The 22920-nt window shown below is 35.0% G+C and overlaps 1 protein-coding gene across 2 annotated transcripts in view; it reads left to right on the plus strand.

Annotated features, from left to right (window-relative positions):
* The first annotated feature begins 1870 nt into the window (after nt 1-1870).
* The window catches only part of LOC149795543 (uncharacterized), a 231708-nt gene continuing 210658 nt past the window's right edge, over nt 1871-22920 (plus strand). The window contains exons 1-3 of one of the 2 annotated variants that reach the window (XM_089965369.1): nt 1871-2068; nt 13336-13429; nt 16456-16594. In XM_089965369.1, coding sequence (XP_089821495.1) covers nt 1919-2068; nt 13336-13429; nt 16456-16594 — 383 coding nt within the window. In that variant the 5' untranslated portion in view covers nt 1871-1918. The remainder of the gene's footprint in view (nt 2069-13335; nt 13430-16455; nt 16595-22920) is intronic. The other variant, XM_089965368.1, reaches the window with a different exon arrangement.

Below are 22920 nucleotides of genomic sequence, written 5' to 3' on the forward strand. Positions count from 1 at the left end.
AATGAAGAAGGTAACGAAGGTTCCGGAACAAATTCTTGCGAGGTAAGAAAATCCACAAAATCCCAATTTACCTCTTCTGAAAGTAAGTCCGGGTTCCCTTGGTCAGTCTCCCCTGCTGGTGCACCCCAATGAATCGTTTTCTGAGTTTCCGTCATGTTGAATCACTGTCGCATAGATTGACTCCACACAAGCGCTAGCGAATCTATATAGACCACATGACGTCACAGACTGTTCTCTTCGGATTGGATGCGGGCTGACTGAATTTTGTCACGCGTGTTTGGATTGGTGAATGAACTCAATCCGTTTCAATCCTTCCTCTACCTATAAATAAGCGCAGTTCACTGCATTGATTCACCTGTTCTCGTCGCCTCAAGATGTGGACCACAGTCGAATCATCCACCCTTGTGTCTTCCATGATGTTTAGGACGGACATGCTCATGTATGTCCGGTCCAAGTGGACCGTTGTCGACAAGTCAGACACCAGTCTGTGGATACGAAGAGTATACGTAGAAAGACAAGGTTGCCTCAAGAGGACACTGATTTATGGCCCTCGAGTAAGACGCAGCTTGAGGACAAGAAGATGCCGCAGATGCCCTTTATGTTAAGGGCATATTAACATAAACCCAAAGGCCCTTTTCAGGGCCACCCATATTTCTCGAAAAGAGAATGACTTTTCAATTGCCTACCCCTTTTTTTAAAAACAATTTTTAAAAAAAAAAAAAATCCCATGTTCAATTGCCCCCTTGTCCCTAAATAGACCCACACTTTATTCCCCCCCCATGTTCAATTCCCCTTGAGGCTAGGTTTGCCCACGATTTTTGTTTTCTTCATGTTAATTTCCCTTGAGGCTATATTTGCCCACGATTTTTCTCCATGTTAAATTTCCATTGAGGCTATATTTGCCCAGGGGTGTTTTTAATGCTAAGTCCCATTGAGGCCCTAGTGCCCCTATTCACTACTTAGAGACAAGGTCAATAAAATATTCATTACTGTTTTTTATAAGTCTATGGGGTCACTTATAGTTGTGTTCTTCAAATTATTCACTGGAATTACAAAATTGACTCTTTTGATTAAAGCACTACTTTCCTATTATTGAGGACTCATCCAACGACATTCTGGCTTATATAATTTTGATACATCAAGACATTCATGACTATTTGGATTAAATCTGAGCAGTCTATACTTTTCGACTTGTGATAGAATATTTATGATTATATTTTATTTAACTCACAATACTTTGAATTCTTGGTAAATAAATTATTTGTGAATTTTACTAAACTATTAGTACTTCTGTAGTTCTAGTCTATTTTTAGAACATTTTTCCTCTCTTGGTGGTGATAGAAAAGTTATATTTATGCATTTTTGATAGGGATTTAAAGGTAATTGTTTATTCTTGAGAATATGAGCTCAGGGCGTGGTTTTCCGTGCGTATTTCGGCGACAGTGCACAGTGAGTAATAAGGCCTTGGTGATGATCCGGAAGTGAAATCTGTGTTCTGTTTACATGCTGCTCTGTTGACAGTCCAGCCTCTCCAAAAAATGATGGTCAACTTTTGACAAGAACTTCACCGTGAAGTCATCTTTGAAGGTATTTTAGATTAACATATGATTTGTATTGATTGCCATACAGTGGAAAGGTCAGTATTGAGAAACAAATGTAGAGAACATATAGTAAAATTAATTGTGGTCTATGTCCATATGTTTATTATTATTATTATTATTATTATTATAATTTTTATTATTATTATTATTATTATTATTATTATTATTGTTGTTGTTGTTTTTTTTTTTTTCTTAAGTGACTGTGTTCGGTAACGGTCCAGAGCTGGAGTTATTTATTATACCAAAATGCTATCGATGAGTGAAGTAGTACCTCAAATGAATCTATATGAGTAACGTAATTTCGAGTATAAGCGACTATGTACTGCAGGATTCCACCACCTTTGACAGAAGCAGAAGATAATACAAAAACTGAAGATACACATGTGTCAGGGGTTGATTCGTCGGAGAAAGCTGACTCTTCATTACAGCTGAAAAGACCAAGTGTTGTGTCACAAAAATTATGGGAGGTAAAGAATATTGCCACACTTAATTCTAAGGGCTTAAAATAGTCCTACATGTAAGACCTTGACGCTGATATTTATGTTTTGGGCGTAAGGCACTAAACCAAAACCAACATCTGATATGTCTTATATTGTAGGACTAGGCTTAAAACTGATCCACAACAATCACACTTTAAAAATCATATTTGAACTTGCAAAAAGAAGAAGAAAAAAAAAAAAAGAGAAGAAGAAAAAACAGAAGAACACGGAAGAGTGGGTGTCTGTATCAGTATCTACCAACACACATTTTATACATACATACATACATACACACACACACACACATACATTGTTGTTGGTTGACCATTGGGCTCGATGAAGTCATTCCTGTGCTGCTCTTCGCTGATGGGTCCTTATGTGGCTGATGAGTCCGATGCGATGTCCTGGAACACTGGAGGCATGGGTTCTTGATGTTGAGGCCATCCTGCTTTCCCTGGCAGCAGCGACTTTCGTTTTGTGGCATCCTTGAAGGTTTTGTACCCATTTACTAACAGCTGCACGCCAGCCAGGTCTATCCTTGGCGCAGGACTCGAGGTTTGCCACAGATATTAAACAACATCTCAGGCTGTCCTTTATGGAGTCATTGAATCTTTTCTTTGAGCAACCAATTTTTCTGTGTGCACTAGATAGAGCTCCAGACAAAATCTGACGTGGCATTCAAGACTCCTCCATAACTTGACCTGTGCACCAGAGTTGGGCTCTCATGAAAATTGCTTCGATACTGGTTAAGCCTGCTCTATCCAACACTTCTAGGTTCATCACTCTGTCTTGCCATCTGACGCTCATAATCTAGTGAAGGGCTCTCATGTGGAAGCGCTCAAGTTGCTTGATGTGCTTCTTGTATGTTGTCCAGAAAGGATGCTTGTTAGCACAACTGCTTTATATACCTTTATTTTGGTGGACAGTTTGGTCTTCAGTAGACACAATCTGGGGACGAGCTATGGTGCCTTGGACAGGTTGGTGAAGTACCTCTGTCTTGTTCAGACTAATAGTGAGTCCGAAGAGTCTCGAGGCTTTTGCCAAGCAAGTAACGATGATCTGGAGATCTGCTTCTGTGTGTGCCTTGAGAGCACAGTCATCCGCAAAAAGTGCTTCATGAATAAGTTTCTCCATTGTTTTGGACCGAGCATTCAGTTAGCGAAGGTCGAAAGAGAGAGCCATCCAGTCTGTACTTTGTGTATAATCCTTTCTGGAGATCACATGTAGCATGGTTCAGGAAACAGTGTAAAGTATAGTTTGAATAATAATGGGGTAAGAACGCAACCCTGCTTCACACTGTTAGAAATGTTATATGGCTTGGAGACATCCCCGTTGTAGAGAAGGAGTCCTATCAGTCCATTGTGGAAAAGTTGGATCATCTTAATGAACTTCCTAGGGCAAAAGAGTCATGCTAAGATGACCCATAGTGCATCCCTGTTGACCGTATCGAAGGCCTTTGTGAGGTCTGTGAAGACACTGTAGAAGTTCATGTTTTATTCAGTGCACTTTTCCTGTATTTGTATCAATGCTCCAATCTGGTCTGAAGCCACATTGGGTCTCCATCAGTATGGCTTCTGAGACATTACCAGCCAGAGAAGGATGCGTGCCATGTACATACATACATACAACATGAGCATAAACATGTCACAGTGAGTATACCTCGTGAATATATATTATCTAAGATACTGTGAGGTGTGTACTGCGTGCTATTTCTTATCCCAGTTCTTCTTCAGTCAGGTTCTAAATTAACATGTAAATTTGTGATAAAGAAAAATCAGGGCAAAATATCAGACATTTTTCGATATTTACAAAAGCCCGGCTGGCCAGAAATTTAAGGAGTGAAAATGGAAGATATGTCTAGGAAAAAGAGGACATATGACAGTCCAGTCTAGGCATAGTGATTCATATCGTTGCTTATAAAATTACCAGTAAAAAATAATATATGTACAATATATAAAAACTCAAAGTACACTTATCATTTATAGGTAAACTGTTAGCAACTATATGACCACCTATGACTCCTGGTTCCATCTTCCAAGAAATGACTTGTTTCTTGGGAGGACGAGAGTTGGGTGTATTCTGTATATTTGATATTTGGGAGTTTACTACTTTGAGCATTTATGTTTATGATCTCTTTTTTCACTCCATCCTTCATTCCTTGACATAGTGTTACTTGGTGTGCACGATCAGAAGCATAGAGATGGAATTTGTGGCTTTTGAAATTGATCAGATTAAAGAGAAAAATATACGTCCTAGCTTGAATTTGACCTGTACTGGAAGTGATCAAAACCATGCAGTCAGGGTCAAGATAAAGGGTGCTTAAGTAATATGGAAGGAGAAGGATGGATTACATGAAAGGTGAAAGATGCATGAAATAATTAAATAATGAGTCTGTGGAGTAGAGATTGGATCACTGAAGACCAGCTTTTAAAGGTGAGAGGATCCAGGTGCTACAAAGTGACATTAAGTAGTCATCGAAGCATTATTTAAGAATTCTGCTAATCACTGTTAGTTTTCATAAATAGTCAATTAGAGTGACAGGCAAGCTTCACAAAAGACAAACCTTTACATATTACGGTTTATGCTTCTTTGATTTAAATACCAGTGATTAAATAAAAGGAAACCTGTTTTTTGTAATCTGTATCTTTACAAATAAATGAGGTCTTGTTTTAAAATTTAAACATTAGTTTTTATCAAAATGTAATAGATTAGGAATGTTTTGAGGAATTACTATGTGAAAATTTACACATTTTTAATAAGAAGGTAATAAAAACCTATTCTACACTTATTTTCTTCTAGATATTCAAAATATATTAATATGAATTAAAATTTGCCGGAATTGATCACATGCTAGTCGTTGAATATTCACAAGTGTCATATATAAAAAACAAACTTTTTTGAATTTATCGTTAATTAAGAAAATTATGCATAATCATCATGATTAAAAGCAATAGTGCATGTGTTGATTGTCACATTACTGAACGCCAACATCTTTGACCCATTGTCAGAGGCATACCTTTTAATCCCATCTGGACAATAACCCCCATATTATCAAGGGCAAGAGGTGTTGTTATTTGTCACCTCTTGCAGTAAATGATGGAAAGCTTTTTTAATTACATGCTGATTGGTTTGCTCAAGGATCTTATGAAGCTGAAAGAATCAAATTAAAATAATTATTTCAAACAAGACCGTGGGAAATTGTTTTGGTTACTCAGTTTTGATAAACCAAACATGATTGTATGCAAACATAGACTGGGATATTAGGCCATTTTACTCTCAGTTGATAAAGAACAAAACTTGCATTGCACAATGCCTTCTAAACGTCAAAAAATTACCTCAACTAGTAGAGCTGCATTTTGGACATGAAGTTCATTCATGCAAATTGAATTTCTGCCTGCATTCTTTGTGAATCTTTCAGTGGTATCATTCGTATTGTGAATATTTGTGGGATGAAGACTTTCAGTCCTACAATAATTCTAAAATACTGTCTCTTTGCAAATTTAATAAGCTGTACGATGGTAAAGATCAGAATGACTGATTGTGACCATGCCTAAGGATTCCATCGACTGGAGGAGGTAATTGTTTAACAAACTAAAACACGAGTCTCTTACACATCCCCATTTCACTTATTCTACTTACACTTACTGAATACTTCTTGTTACAGTGGTTATTCAGCTCAAGTCACAAATGAGGAGTACAAATTATCTCAAAAGTAGATAAACATGTGTATAACAGAGATATATTTTTACATGGAACTAATGATGTAATTATACTTATATTATCATAAATAAATTGTTTTACACAATAGAATTAAATGGTTGTTACACATTAGTTGTCTGATGATAAAAAGCTTTAAACATCATGTCAATTGTTTTTATGTAGTTTACATATTACTCAAGTCACTCTTGTTTTATATTTTATATGTTATATAAAAGAAGACATAGGTATGTCAAGACATGTGATATTTCCCTACCACTGTTAACTGAATTTTGACATGATAACTCATATACATTTATACAGCTTTAAAAGCTTAACACCTCAACCACTTCCAGATGCTGTAATCACTTTGCACCAATATTATGCAGCACTGAAAAGAAACACAAACTACAGAAAGCACATTTTTAGCCCTGCAGGTTCATTACAGTTGTAGGGTATCATGGCCAATACGACAAAGCATGCAGTCCCCCACCACACCATGACTCAAAGGTTGATTCGGACCCTACCCCAAATCCAAACCCAACACAATACAGGTTATAAGACAACAAAGTGTCAAGCATCAAACTGTGGTAGACACATAAAAAAAGGATGCAAAAAGAATTACATAACTTTTTAGACATTCCAAGAAATGTACAGCAGTTTCAGAACTTTCAGAAATAATAAGGATGAGGAGGCACCAAAGGTAAAGAAATAAAGCTGATGAAATATTGAAAATGCTGCAGCAACTCTTTGCACATTCTTATGTAGCTGAAATCATAAAGCGCAGTGGTCTACTAAAAACAATTATCGGTTGTTATATAGTAGAACAGGAGCCCGGAGTGGCCGAATGGTCTAAAACGCTCACCGTTACGGATCACTGCCATCTCACCTCTGTCTGTGTGAGTTCAAGTCTCAGGCTCGGCTAACGTGGGTACGTGAGAAAGCCCGCCAGTAGCTTCTCATGGGTCGGTGGCTCTTCCCGGGGTTTTTCAGGGTTCTTTCTCCACCAATTATACTGGCTGCCATGTATAGCCTATCTTGTGCTGAAAAATGGCGTTAAACCATGCAACAACAACAACAACAACAGTAGAACAACTTAATGACTTATGAGCCTTTCTGCATTCTAATGTTGGCATAATCAGAATTGACAGAACTTTCATGCTGTGTTATGATACTTGTTTATTGAGAAACATAATGTTGTCAGAAGAGAATCAGTGGAACCACCTATAATGTTGAGACCTATAATATTAGACTGGATAGTGAAACTTCTTACTACAGTATTTTTGCAGGCCTGAAGGGAAATTTAGAGTTGGACTTGACTAAAATATAATTGATGATTGGTACTGATGATGAGAAAGCCATGACTAATACCACTGATATGACATTTCCGAAGACAAAAATTAAACTGTAATAAATATATAAAGGACAAAACAACACAGCACATGGTTGACAAAATACAAAAAAAAAACAACCAAAGAAAGAACAGAAACAGACGAAGAAAAACCAGAGAATGTCATCTCTTCTGATGGCCAGTATACTGTTAAAAATTCACAAAACATCTTCACAAAGCTGAACCAAAAGATGCAAGTTAAGTCCACAAGAACGAAAATGCTTAGAAAATAAATTAATGAAGTGCAACTTGGTATAGAATTGTCCAGAACCATGAGGTACCAGAACTGGTTATCAAAACTTTATTCTGACCATCTCTAAAAATATATATATAAAAAGATTGTAATGTAATTAAAGCAGAAAAGACATTTAGAAAGATATTGAAGATCATTATTATGTGTATATATGTATTAGGATTGCCTATGTCATAGAAAATAATATTTGTTGTGACTCATTGTGTAATGTATACAGTATTGCATTAGTTAATAACATCAGCAATAAAGCCATATGACTAAAAACTCACTTCGGTGGGATTAAAGGACATCTAGTCATGGTCTGATTACTGTGCAGAAAATGATGCCAGAAAAACTCCTGTGTGATTGAAGAACATTTAATCACAGCTGATTTGCTGTATTAGAGTGCTGTAATTAAAAAAAGACTATTAGTTCTTTTACATTTAATATGAATAAATTGTACTTTATCACTGTTGGTTGTTTAGCCAAAAATTTCATACTTGAAATAATCATATTTACTTACTATGTTTCACTGACTTAGTTTGGTCGTTATGTATTGACTGTAAAATATTTTGGATGCAACAAAGTCTCACTAACTGTGTCTCTAATTTCTAATGTATACGTATGGAACATATAATCTTCTTCAAGGAAGTATCAGATCAATAAATAACTCCCACAGATGATGAATGATGATGCTTGCAGTCTTAGCACACTGCACACAAGAATTGTCTTTCTTGATTTTTGAGGTGCAGGTATCATGATATAAAGAACTTTTATCCATATAAATAATCAGAATTGTCATTGTATTTTCTTTAATAAATGCTTTGATGACTACTTAGTGCCAATTTGAAGTACTTAGCATCTCTTAGTGCGCTTCGTACAGTATTATTTAGTGGTATTTACCAGGACTGAAGATGTGGACATATTACAGGCACAGGAAATAGGCTGTTCAGATTCTATTGATTCTGGGGAATAGTGTTTGAGTATGTTTTGGAGTTGGTAATAGTGTACTTATATTTATCATGAGATGGAGGAGGGAAAAATATGTTCAGACCATTTTGTTTCTAATTTAATAAAACATGTAGAGAGAATACACTTTACATCTGGCAGTAGGAGTTGAAAGATTAAGTTTGTCTATTAGTTGGATCATTCTACGCCTGAACTGCTTATGAAACTTGGTTGATATTTAAAAGAAAGACCATTGTGCATCTGCAAATTTACTGTCTAATTTCCAAGTTGATTTAAAAAAAGATTGCAAGATTCAGAAAATGAAAATGTTTAATTCTAGTTTACATCAGGACCTGCAGAAAATATTGCTTATAATGAAATCAGAATCATAAATGGTAGCTGGCTATTTTGAAGGGACAATAAACATTGAAAATCAGTCAAAGTTAGGTATTTTTAGGTCATTCTGTTTGAAAAGTATAGCAGCAATAAGTCAAAATAATAGTAAAATATGGCATTAAGTCAAAATAATAGTAAAATATGGCATTAAGTCAAAATAATAGTAAAATATGGCAATAAGTCAAAATAATAGTAAAATATGGCAATAAGTCAAAATAATAGTAAAATATGGCAATAAGTCAAAATAATAGTAAAATAGGGCAATAAATCAAAATAATAGTAAAATATGGCATTAAGTCAAAATAATAGTAAAATATGGCATTAAGTCAAAATAATAGTAAAATATGGCAATAAGTCAAAATAATAGTAAAATATGGCATTAAGTCAAAATAATAGTAAAATATGGCAATAAGTCAAAATAATAGTAAAATATGGCAATAAGTCAAAATAATAGTAAAATATGGCATTAAGTCAAAATAATAGTAAAATATGGCAATAAGTCAAAATAATAGTAAAATATGGCAATAAGTCAAAATAATAGTAAAATATGGCAATAAGTCAAAATAATAGTAAAATAGGGCAATAAATCAAAATAATAGTAAAATATGGCATTAAGTCAAAATAATAGTAAAATATGGCATTAAGTCAAAATAATAGTAAAATATGGCAATAAGTCAAAATAATAGTAAAATATGGCATTAAGTCAAAATAATAGTAAAATATGGCAATAAGTCAAAATAATAGTAAAATATGGCAATAAGTCAAAATAATAGTAAAATATGGCAATAAGTCAAAATAATAGTAAAATAGGGCAATAAATCAAAATAATAGTAAAATAGGGCAATAAGTCAAAATAATAGTAAAATATGGCAATAAGTCAAAATAATAGTAAAATATGGCATTTGAGGGCTGATCTTATACAGCTAGTCTGATTGTAAGTTGTTAAAAATGGAAATAGCTGTATGTTTCATTTTTTTAATTTGGTGGATATATTTCTTTTGCCAATTATCAGAAACAGTCAATGAGTATTTTAAAAGGTTTTTCCTATACTTTCTCATTTCTCTCATCTTTGTTTTATTTCTTTGGATGTTTCCCTTTGATCAATATTAGCTTTTTTGGCACTATTAGAAAATATTATTAATGTACTTTTCCAAGAACTCTGTGGAGATAGTGTTATGACTCTATGGTCATAAAATAGGTGCCGGTAATTAGAAAGAAAGAAGTAAAACCAGCAAGTTGTGTAAAACTTAACAAATAATTTAATTGTCTGAGTTATAACATGAAAATTTAAGAGGAACTTAAAATATTGTGAATTATATCAAAAATAATCCTAAAAATTCCATCATAAGTCCCAAAGATTAGAATGTTCCAAATGAATTCCACTTCCTCGGATATGCTGATGTACCAGCAGTCTTGTGTATGGCAATGAAATTTTCCAAAACTCCTTTGAATGAATTCATGGTTAACCAGAAATGTTGCTAATTTAGTCCTGAGTCAGTGAGTACTTTTGGATTCCAGTCAATAATCTAAACAAATGAGCCGTCTCAAATTATATCTAAATACAACATTAAACCCATTCTGCAGATTGATTTTAAAACAAGAACATAGGAAATAGGAATGAAATAATTGTCAACTTTATTCATCCTTATATACACACTATGTCTCTATGTCACAATATTTTCCTACTTGATCTATGTCACAATATTTTCCTACTTGATCTGTATCACAATATTTTCCTACTTGATCTATGTTGCAATATTTTCCTACTTGATCTATGTCGCAATATTTTCCTACTTGATCTATGTCGCAATATTTTCCTAATTGATCTATGTCACAATATTTTCCTACTTGATGTATGTCATAATACCTCCCATGGGGCATATTTCACAATACATCTCTACACTGCAACAGAATCCACCTGACTCAACCATCCAGTGGGAAATTACCCCAAAACTTGTCAGCAGGTTCATTAATAAGATTGATTTTAAAACTTGTAAACACCTATTTTTTATAGCTCATAAGCAATATACAGTCGCTCACCAAAATGTTAAAGACACAATATAGATATACACAACAATAGGCATTATCAAATGCAAGACTGACTCTGAGGATATCACTGTGATACCATTTATATTATAGATAAATATGGTTAGTTTCATCTGTTTTGTAATTCTATTACCATCACATTTGTCAGGATTGAAGCCTTGCATTGACCAGATTTTAATTTTCTCAATTGTTTAAATTGATTTGTGAGGATCTGCAATCATTGTTTAAGAAATGGTTATTTAAACAATGACACCATCAGCAAATAGCTGAGTGTTGCTGTTGATGGAAGTGAGGACATCATTTATTTACATCAGAGACTGGCACCTAACCTTAGCCCTGTCTGATTCCAGATTGTGCCAGTCATTCTGCAGACTGGCACCTAAACTTATCCCTATCTGATTCCAGATTGTGCCTGTCATTCTGCAGACTGGCACCTAAACTTAGTCCTATCTGATTCCAGATTGTGACAGTCATTCTGCAGACTGGCACCTAAACTTAGCCCTATTTGATTCCAGATTGTGACAGTCATTCTGTGGAAGAGGTGCCATCAGGGATGACTCCTTGAGATGATTCTGTTAAAATGAATTTGGTTGGTGGTTTAGTGTTGATATCCATTTTATGTATAGTCATAGATGGTCAGTGGTCAATTTTATCAAAGGCATGCTCATGTCAGAGATGGAAAATGTTCGACCTAATGGCCCCTACTTGGTCAAAGAGTAGAGTCAGCAGAGCTGTCAGTAAAGAAGGGGCACTGCATACTGGACCTACAGTTTTCATTCCTGGACTTTTTCAGTTTCCAACGGGCGTGAATCCTGTGGATCCAAGTTTACATTTGTTGGGCTTTTATGTTGTTGAGTTTTTACAGGACCATAAAAACATCCCATTGTAGGCAAGACCACAAACAGGTCAATTAAAGCAGATTAGTGAAGGAGAAACAAACAAATTTTAACACCTGTTGATGCTCTTTGTTGTCTGTATCAGGTGGACATGAGTAATTAGCTGATACTCATTTCCAAGTGTGACCACACTGCTGAGTAGTTTTTCGTCTTAATCAAACATCTCTAAATTGAACCCAATAGACAAACTAGAAAAAAAACAAAAAAACTTTGACATTTTCAAGAATGTTACAGTGAAGTTTATTGGCTTTTTGAAATTAACAGATTGTAAGGAAATGTATCATTTATTACTGATTGAGACTAAAACAAATTTTGAACAATGCCCTGCAGCAAACAAGCATAACAAATTAAGATTATTTGTAAAACGGAAAGTTTTTAAAGTGATGACACATAGTGTAACGCAGGTCTGATCCATGTGGTAGTGAAAGTGAGGCTGATTAGGAAAGTGAAGCTGTATCCAATTGTCACAAACCAGTGGAAATGCCCATAAAAATAAAGGTTAAATAATGGGACAATAATTGGTTGGAAACTTTTTATTGGCATTATAAAGTCAAGAGTGACAAAACCATTTTAGCACAGTGTAATGTTTGTTGTAAAGCATTGAGGAAAATAATTCCTTTTGGAACAGTTAGGAGCATTTAATTTTGGTGTATCATGTCATGAAATGAGCAGAAGTTACTGACTGACTGTTGTGGGACAAACATTGTTGGAGGAAAGATCAACTGTACAATCATTTAGTTGTGGATAAACAAAACTAGGATTCTGTGGGTGGGACAAGTGCAAGTGGCTCACTTATCAACATTGTAATATTAAAGATTATCAAGAAAAGTATATATATACACACATTTTAGGGATAGATAATGAACTGTTTTTAATTTAAGAACCATGGTTAGTGCTGGTTGTTTAAATTATGAGTCTTTTTTCATGTCAAGAAAGTTTATATCATATTTCTGATGTTTTGTACCTCACAAAGTAATTAATTTTTTTCTCTAAATATAAACCAAAATGTTTTATTCAGAGCCTGAAAACAAATGAATGAAAAATATAAGCCTTGGCAACCAATCCTACATGTGTGACATATAGGTACCCTATAAGTCATGCAACAAAGTAATCTCACTTTACGTGCATGAATGAAAACTGACATTATCTGCATTGTGTCATCCATTTATTTTCAGTCCTTAAGAAAATGCAAGCATATTAAAAAGCCCACAACTTACAACCATAAGAAAAGAATCTGCAATGTTTTAATTTCCAATATGGTCTAAAACAAAGGATATGCACTACCAAGATTAATAGACAGTATTGCAACTAATTGCTCTGTGTATTTCCTCTCCTTAGTTTCAGTACGTGTATGATGTTGCATCCACAAACTAACATGCATTAGTTAACCAGATGAGTAATATCAGTCCAACATGTGCCTCTTGGTTCTCCCTTAATGTTATCCTTGTGCTTTGAATGGGCCTTTTTCACAGTTGCATCACATCTGCCAATTCATCAGTTTATCTATCTATCACAGTCATTCAGTTGACCTATTTGATGCCATCTTGCATTATCATTAGACAATATTACAATAAGAACACTGATATTTGTCCTAGTTACTTACACATACACAGATTGGACTGCATCTCCTTTTCTTGTATTCTGTTTGTAGAGATTCCAAACTGTAGCCAAGAAGACAGATGAGGTGACAAGAAGATCAACTGAGAAGAGGATCAAGCACCTTCAGAAATCTATACTAAGCAGAAGTAATTTATTTTGTCTGATGGTAGTAATAGCTGCAATTTAATGTGTTCAGTATCATCATAGTATATTTGGTCATGCTGTTACACAGGTAACCAGTGGCAGTTGGTTCAAGGGCCCAACACACTTTCTAAATTATGCTTTATTTTTAGCTTCATTTGGAAAGTATGAAATTTGTTATGTTCCCTGTACTTTGATCTCACCAAATCCTCCAGCTAAAATGGGTAGCTACAATGAAGAACCTAACTGGAGTATTCACACAAAAGCCATTAGCAATAATAGTTGACATAAGAGCCAAAGCACATATCTGATCATTCAAATTAGAATACTTTTGCGAATATTCAAAGAGAAAATTGGTACTGGTATTCAACCATTTATTTGTCTACCCAGTGAGTTTGGCATCTTTTTCCTAAAATAAATGATCAAATCGAAATGTAATTTATGTAACATTGAATTATTTGGTTTACAAGGAAACAACCTGCCTTATCGCCTGAAACTCGAATTCTGACTGCAAGTTAATCATGGTGCCAGAGCTCTAAATAATCATACTGCTTAGAGCATTGCCATTTCTATTCAATTATATACTCTTGGAAAGACATGTCATGTGGCAAGTTGATGAATACCATGGTATAGATAGTCATAACACAGTCAGTAAAACCTTTACGTGTCAACAAACCAGAGCTCCACAAAATCCATGAGTTTTGTAAGTTGTCTATTCTCTCAGGAACAGCTATCATCAGTTATGCAAACCATTACATATACCTTCCTCTGATCATCTTACCTTGGAAAGTTAACTCTAATACTGTTCCACATTTGGTTTTTTAGAAGTTTTGAAGTCATGACACTGATATAGAATTTCAAATATGCTTACAATCTGATACCATCCTTTCCTTTTATTTCTTAAATGGCAGTTGTTAGCTTCATATCAGTGATATGTACATGTGCCAGTTAACATGGCTTTGGAATAGAATCATTTAAGTTCTAGGGGTACTGAGTTTGCTGTTACAGCAAAACTTGTTACAATTTGATTTGCTGTGCTTATGTACAGAACCATAGCTGTTAGTATACATTTTGGATTATGAAGAAATTATTTCACTTTTCTGTGCCAATTTGAAAATTACATATCTGTTTGTTTGGGAATCCATCTTTATTCATAAAACTAAATAGTCCAGTCCAAACCTGTTTGGGGCAGGGTAGGTAGATCCCATGTACATGGCAATGGTAGAGGATACATTAGACCGCTTACCACAAGGCCATTTCACACCTGTTACAGTGTACATCTTATGTGTAAGATACTGTCAGAGTATGGGTTTCAGTGACACAATTATTCATCAATTGTGAGTATGTTTTTCTTATGGTTTAGTAGAAGACCCCAGTATCTGTTCGGGGCATTTAATAGATAGATGGTCAAAAAATCAGTCCATTGTATATGTCAGGAAGGACAAAATATGGATATTGGCAGACCTGCAATTGGTGTATCCAAATTGTATTTATTAAATTGGCCACAAGTCATTGTGATTTTGATTGTAATAAATCATCTCCCAATGCTTCTTTATAGATTGTCCCCACACTTAACTGTTTGTATTGCAACTTGGATGGGATCCTTTTTGAGTACATTCAGTCAATATTTGAATATAATTTTTTTTATTCAGTTTAGGTCTAGTAGGCATAATACACAGTACATGGTATGAAGTATGCGTGTCAGGTACATTATAGCAGCTGGATAGAGAACACGTTTGTTCAGTTGACAGATTTTTTTTAAAAGGATGCACAGCAAAACTGCAATCCAACAGGACCAAATTAATTTTTGGTTTAAAGGGGTTTTTTGGTTTGCTACGGTTCACTATTTTCATGAAAACATTAGATTTGTTAAGGTGTTCTTTCACATTCCATTTTTGTATGTTTTGACAAACATCAATAGTCTTGGCATATTTTAGATATGTTTCTATGATATTAGGATTTCATGTTGTCTGCATAAAGACTATATTGATTAGCAGATTCCATTTCAGTCTTATAGTATATTTTGATGTAAAACTTAAATTTTGAGACCAAATATCATTTTCACTTTTCAGGGTAGAGGGGCTTGAGTTTACTAAGTTAAGGTTGGTTTAATTTCAGGAAGGAATAGATCATGAGAAGTGTTGATAGCAAGATTTATAAGCTGACTGCCACAGGGGTCATATTGGTCATCAGATTGGCACCGTTTCCATTTTTGACTAATTAGACATCATACAGAGGCTTTGAGTTAAATCCCTTTGTTGATATGACCATCCATTCAGGAGGAATAAGGGTAACAAGAGTTTGAAGATGGCTGCTGTGTAGGCCATATTGGATTTCTGAGCAGCTCCATTTTTACTTAGGACTCTGGGATGAATATGTGTGTAAATTTTGTTTCAGTCTTACAAGTAGGTTAAGAGAAGTAGTGATTAAAAACTTGTGCTAATGGACAGATGATTTAAACAATAGGTCTTCCAGAAAGCTCTTAAAATTCCTTCATTTCTAGAAAATTGCCTAAAAGAATTTGGGGAATCAGAAATTTGACAGACAATATATCAAATACAGCTGTCATTATTAGAGTATAAGAAAATTTAAAAACTTCTTTAAAAAAAATATCTTGACAAAATTCAACTAAATTTAACATGTAGACATCAAGCCATTTTAAAATTTATGATACAAAATGATGCCATCTGGAGTCAAACAATGGTTATTTTTGCCTCCCATGATTGCTTGACCATTTACTATTTCATTTTCTTGTAAGGTATATTTTATCCAGGTGAGTACAGTCTGACCAATATGAGCATCTCATTAGATATAGTAGAACCTGTGTTGAAAGACCACCCCTTCTGCCAGAATAATAATGGTCTCTCAAGACAGGTGGTCTTGTCACATTTCAAAATAGTATGTACTTCATAAATCCATGCACTGAAATATGGTTTCTCAAGAGAGGTGGTCCCTCATAGTACTGGCCATTTAAATGAGAATTTACTGTGCAATGAATACCCCCTGACTACAAGAAATATTTGCTTTTCAGTCACTGAAGAAATATCCCATCCAGATGATCTGGAAATCCTTCGCCAACATGATGTAAAGTTTGGTCCCCCTGTCAGAAATGAGAAAAAGACTTCTAGCAAAGAAACTGTGATAGCTGATCCAGACAATAACTTATCACAGTGAGTTTTTCCCTCTTCTCGCCTATTCTGATATATTTGTTGGTCCAGAAGTAGATCATTTTTAATTAGCAGATTATTATTTCTATGAGTGATGAGTTTCTAGGTTCTTCTGATTTCCTTGATGGTTTCTAAATTCTCCAATGGTTGATCTTTGTTTTATTTACGTTTGCTTCAAACAGGTGTGTGTCCCATAAATCATGTGTGCCATCTTATATTTTCTTCATGGTAGCAGAACCTTGAATACCAAGTCTTGAAATCATAAAACTTGTGTGCTTCAGTTTTAGGTTGAGATTTTATGTCAGCCAATCAAAATTGATTTAGCTTTTGTATCATTGGTTTGAATGGTACAGAGTGAAAACTCAATATTAAACTCAAGCTCACTGTTATGATTTCTGTGATTGGCAGGATAGTTATTTTGATGACTGAGTGTTTAAATAATCAAGTCTGTAGTATACATGTATAGATATGTTTGGGACACATGCTATTGGTTCAGATTAATTAAAACCTGGATAATTGCAATTTGTATAATTCATGCTCTACTGTATTTTTTAAAGATTGAAACTCTAATTCAAACATTCTAGATTTGTTTTTACTTTTAATAAAACTAGACTTGGTGATTTTATAATATTTTATATAAGATAAGAAATGGCAAGAACAGAAATGTAAATTTCCCACAGGAAAGAGACTTAATAAAAAATAATTTCCGTGAATGTTTGCTGACATGTTGTCTTTTCTTTAGTAAGAAAGTGTCAGTTGCTTTTTTATTTAATACTGTTTATCACTATTTCCTCACAGCCATTTGTTTGTCCTGTGAAGCTGGTTTGCATATTTCAGATAAAATGCACATTGAAGACTAAAGCAGTTTGATATGTTTCTTCATAAAATATGGTACCTGATAATAATACCTTAGGAGTGCTACCACTGCTTTGTAAATGCAGCTATCCCGGACTAAAATGTTTAGCTATGGGAGCTAAAAGTTGTTTGCTTACATAAGTAACAGTCAGATGGAGTGATCTCCCATTGATATGTGGATTGGCATCAAATCCAGTATGTATTTCAGTTACTACTTCTACTTATTATTTGGCAGCATGCTTTCTTTTGCAATTCACATGCAGGACTTGCTTAGTGATTGCCTGCAAGTTACAGCACCTCTTTTGAAATGATCTTTTCATTTGGTTGGTTGTTGTTTTCTACAATTTTCACCAGCTCCATCTAAGGCTGTACAAGAGACGTCATCATTATTATTGCTTTATCTAACAATTGACGAGAGAAGACTGCTTTCTGAGCTTTGAGTGAAGAAGTCTTTTTCTTGTTACCACCCGAGTTTTGTCCACCTCCTCCTGCTTCATCAGCAGCTTGGTCCACACTATCATCATCCAATGATAAGAAAGACCAGTCAGCCTTCAGTCTGATATTGCACTCTGGCTGAATGACTGACTTATTGAGTTGTTTAGAGAGACAATTACAGGACTATGATTTCAACAGACCTTTTTTTCAAACCAACCAATGCCATAACATTTCAGTTGAGTATTCTATTAGACACACATGCCCTTATTTCACACAGAAGTCCCAGTCATAGACAGAGATATTGCAGAACTGTGATCACGAAAACCATATTTAGTAAGGATGGACTGGAAAATCTTCGTTGACATATAACAGCTGGTCTTGGATGTCATTACTATAGGCTCAGTATTGGACTTGATCTGAATGGCTCTTTTCTGACATATGCTAATAAAAATTTTTAATGAAATATTGCAGGTTTTAATAATCATGTCATTTTCCAAAAGTTGGATTTGGTCCAGATTAAATGTTCATAAGTATAATTATACTTGCAATATTTAAAATTAATTTGTGATAAAGCTATTTTGTATTTAAATCATTTAAAATAATTTTTGGAATTATTTTGTCATAAAAATGTTTTTAATATCATTAAATTTATACAAGATTACTTAGGAATATCAATACATTCCTTACTGGCAGAAACTACCAAAAGCCTTGTCTTGGCAGATGGAGTCACTACTTCAGCTTGATATTTAAAATTTAGAAGCTGCCTCACATGGTTTATATTACTAGAGATGGTCCATCTCAGGGGTAAGGGGATGTAACTCCATCGACTTTTTTCCTGTTCTCATAAGGTCTTATGATTGAATAACGTATTTGAAGATGAAGCCAATTTTTTAAAATTAGAGTAAAAAATATCTCACTTTGACAATATTTACCCATCATTATATATATACACCCTCCTTGCAGTTATATCCTACTAGGAGTGTGAATTCCACTCCATTTGTAACTGAAGTACACACAGGATTCGATGTAAATCCATATACATGTGTCAAGGAGTGTGAATTCCACTCCATTTGTAACTGAAGTACACACAGGATTCCATGTAAATCCATATACATGTGTCAAGGAGAGATCACTTTGTTTGATTGCCACCTATGTGAGAAGAAAACTTAACCTTTCATCAGTATACATTTTGGCATGGGATGGGTGGATTTGAGAGGCGGTGGTAGTACATCTAAGCTATTATGATTGGGTAAGTGTTATTGACAAAACATTTTACTTAAAAAATTGGTTTCCAATAACATAAACATGACCTGATTAGAATATTTACAAATTAATTTCAGATATCTGTATTTTGAGAAGAAAATTGAAAATACATTTTTGGACCTCTCAAAACAAATCATGTTAGCTCAATGTTTGAAAAACAGCTTCAAAAAAGCAAATGAAATTCAGTATGTTGATATCTACGTGTAAATGATATCACCAGATTTTCACACTGTTTGAATGATTTTTTTCTTACTTTGATCTTTGACCTTTCTGTTTGTAAATAAACCATTTGTCCTAAATAAATGAAATTTGGTAGGCTTATATTTATTGCTCTTTAAATCACTTTATTACATTTTCACACCATCTTTTTATGGTTTTTAAACTTTGGACTTCTGCTTTTAGTTTGCTAAGCAACATTATCATGCAGAAACCATGCACCCTAGACATACTAGGTTTGGTATACATATTGTTACATCTCTGGTCTTTAAGTAACAAAAAAGTGAAACTAACTGGTTTAGTAAAATTCAACAAATAATTTATTTTCCTTGAATATATACATATTTAGAGTATAAAGAACTGAGCACACCTTGCCCTGCTCCATAACTTTCACTGATTACACTTTTGATTTATAATCAAATACAAACTTTGCACACTGTGCAACATTTCGTTGACTGGCTCTGGTCCCATATACAATATCTGAACTCACCCATGTTTACACTCTGTCTTGACCCATGTTTACACTCAATCTAGACCCATGTTTACACTCAATCTAGACCCATGTTTACACTCAATCTAGATCCATGTTTACACTCAATCTAGACCCATGTTTACACTCAATCTAGATCAATGTTTACACTCTGTCTAGACCCATGTTTATGCTCAATCTAGACCCATGTTTACACTCTGTATTGACTCATGTTTACACTCAATCTAGACCCATGTTTACACTCAATCTAGACCCATGTTTACACTCAATCTAGACCCATGTTTACACTCAATCTTGACCCATGTTTACACTCTGTCTTGACCCATGTTTACACTCAATCTAGACCCATGTTTACACTCTGTCTTGACCCATGTTTACACTCAATCTAGACCCATGTTTACACTCTGTCTTGACCCATGTTTACACTCAATCTAGACCCATGTTTACACTCTGTCTTGACCCATGTTTACACTCAATCTAGACCCATGTTTACACTCAATCTAGACCCATGTTTACACTCAATCTAGATCCATGTTTACACTCAATCTAGACCCATGTTTACACTCAATCTAGACCCATGTTTACACTCTGTCTTGACCCATGTTTACACTCAATCTAGACCCATGTTTACACTCTGTCTTGACCCATGTTTAGACTCAGTCTAGACCCATGTTTACACTAAATCTAGACCCATGTTTACACTCTGTCTTGACCCATGTTTACACTCAATCTTGACCCATGTTTACACTCAATCTAGACCCATGTTTACACTCAATCTAGACCCATGTTTACACTCTGTCTAGACCCATGTTTACACTAAATCTAGACCCATGTTTACACTCTGTCTTGACCCATGTTTACACTCAATCTTGACCCATGTTTACACTCAATCTAGACCCATGTTTACACTCTGTCTTGACCCATGTTTACACTCAATCTAGACCCATGTTTACACTCAATCTAGATCCATGTTTACACTCTGTCTTGACCCATGTTTATACTCAATCTAGATCCATGTTTACACTCAATCTAGACCCATGTTTACACTCAATCTAGACCCATGTTTACACTCTGTCTTGACCCATGTTTACACTCAATCTAGACCCATGTTTACACTAAATCTAGACCCATGTTTACACTCTGTCTTGACCCATGTTTACACTCAATCTTGACCCATGTTTACACTCAATCTAGACCCATGTTTACACTCTGTCTTGACCCATGTTTGCACTCAATCTAGACCCATGTTTACACTCAATCTAGATCCATGTTTACACTCTGTCTTGACCCATGTTTACACTCAATCTAGATCCATGTTTACACTCAATCTAGACCCATGTTTACACTCAATCTAGATCCATGTTTGCACTCTGTCTTGACCCATGTTTACACTCAATCTAGACCCATGTTTACACTCAATCTAGATCCATGTTTACACTCTGTCTTGACCCGTGTTTACACTCAATCTAGATCCATGTTTACACCCAATCTAGATCCATGTTTACACCCAATCTAGACCCATGTTTACACTCTGTCTTGACCCATGTTTACACTCAATCTAGACCCTTGTTTACACTCTGTCTTGACCCATGTTTACACTCAATCTAGATCCATGTTTACACCCAATCTAGACCCATGTTTACACTCAATCTAGACCCATGTTTACACTCTGTCTTGACCCATGTTTACACTCAATCTAGACCCATGTTTACACTCTGTCTTGACCCATGTTTACACTCAATCTAGACCCATGTTTACACTCTGTCTTGACCCATGTTTACACTCAATCTAGACCCATGTTTACACTCAATCTAGACCCATGTTTACACTCAATCTAGATCCATGTTTACACTCAATCTAGATCCATGTTTACACTCAATCTAGACCCATGTTTACACTCAATCTAGACCCATGTTTACACTCAATCTAGACCCATGTTTACACTCTGTCTTGACCCATGTTTACACTCAATCTAGACCCATGTTTACTCTCTGTCTTGACCCATGTTTAGACTCAGTCTAGACCCATGTTTACACTAAATCTAGACCCATGTTTACACTCTGTCTTGACCCATGTTTACACTCAATCTTGACCCATGTTTACACTCAATCTAGACCCATGTTTACACTCTGTCTTGACCCATGTTTACACTCAATCTAGACCCATGTTTACACTAAATCTAGACCCATGTTTACACTCAATCTTGACCCATGTTTACACTCAATCTAGACCCATGTTTACACTCTGTCTTGACCCATGTTTACACTCAATCTAGACCCATGTTTACACTCAATCTAGATCGATGTTTACACTCTGTCTTGACCCATGTTTATACTCAATCTAGATCCATGTTTACACTCAATCTAGACCCATGTTTACACTCAATCTAGACCCATGTTTACACTCTGTCTTGACCCATGTTTACACTCAATCTAGACCCATGTTTACACTAAATCTAGACCCATGTTTACACTCTGTCTTGACCCATGTTTACACTCAATCTTGACCCATGTTTACACTCAATCTAGACCCATGTTTACACTCTGTCTTGACCCATGTTTGCACTCAATCTAGACCCATGTTTACACTCAATCTAGATCCATGTTTACACTCTGTCTTGACCCATGTTTACACTCAATCTAGATCCATGTTTACACTCAATCTAGACCCATGTTTACACTCTGTCTAGACCCATGTTTACACTCAATCTAGACTCATGTTTACACTCAATCTAGAACCATGTTTACACTCTGTCTTGACCCATGTTTACACTCAATCTAGACCCATGTTTACACTCTGTCTTGACCCATGTTTACACTCAATCTAGACCCATGTTTACACTCAATCTAGACCCATGTTTACACTCAATCTAGATCCATGTTTACACTCTGTCTAGACCCATGTTTACACTCAATCTAGACCCATGTTTACACTCTGTCTTGACCCATGTTTACACTCAATCTAGACCCATGTTTACACTCTGTCTTGACCCATGTTTACACTCAATCTAGACCCATGTTTACACTCAATCTAGATCCATTTTTACACTCAATCTAGATCCATGTTTACA

This window comes from Sinohyriopsis cumingii, chromosome 7 (genome assembly GCF_028554795.1).
Source record: "Sinohyriopsis cumingii isolate HCF-2022 chromosome 7, ASM2855479v2, whole genome shotgun sequence".
Classification (NCBI taxonomy): domain Eukaryota; kingdom Metazoa; phylum Mollusca; class Bivalvia; order Unionida; family Unionidae; genus Sinohyriopsis; species Sinohyriopsis cumingii.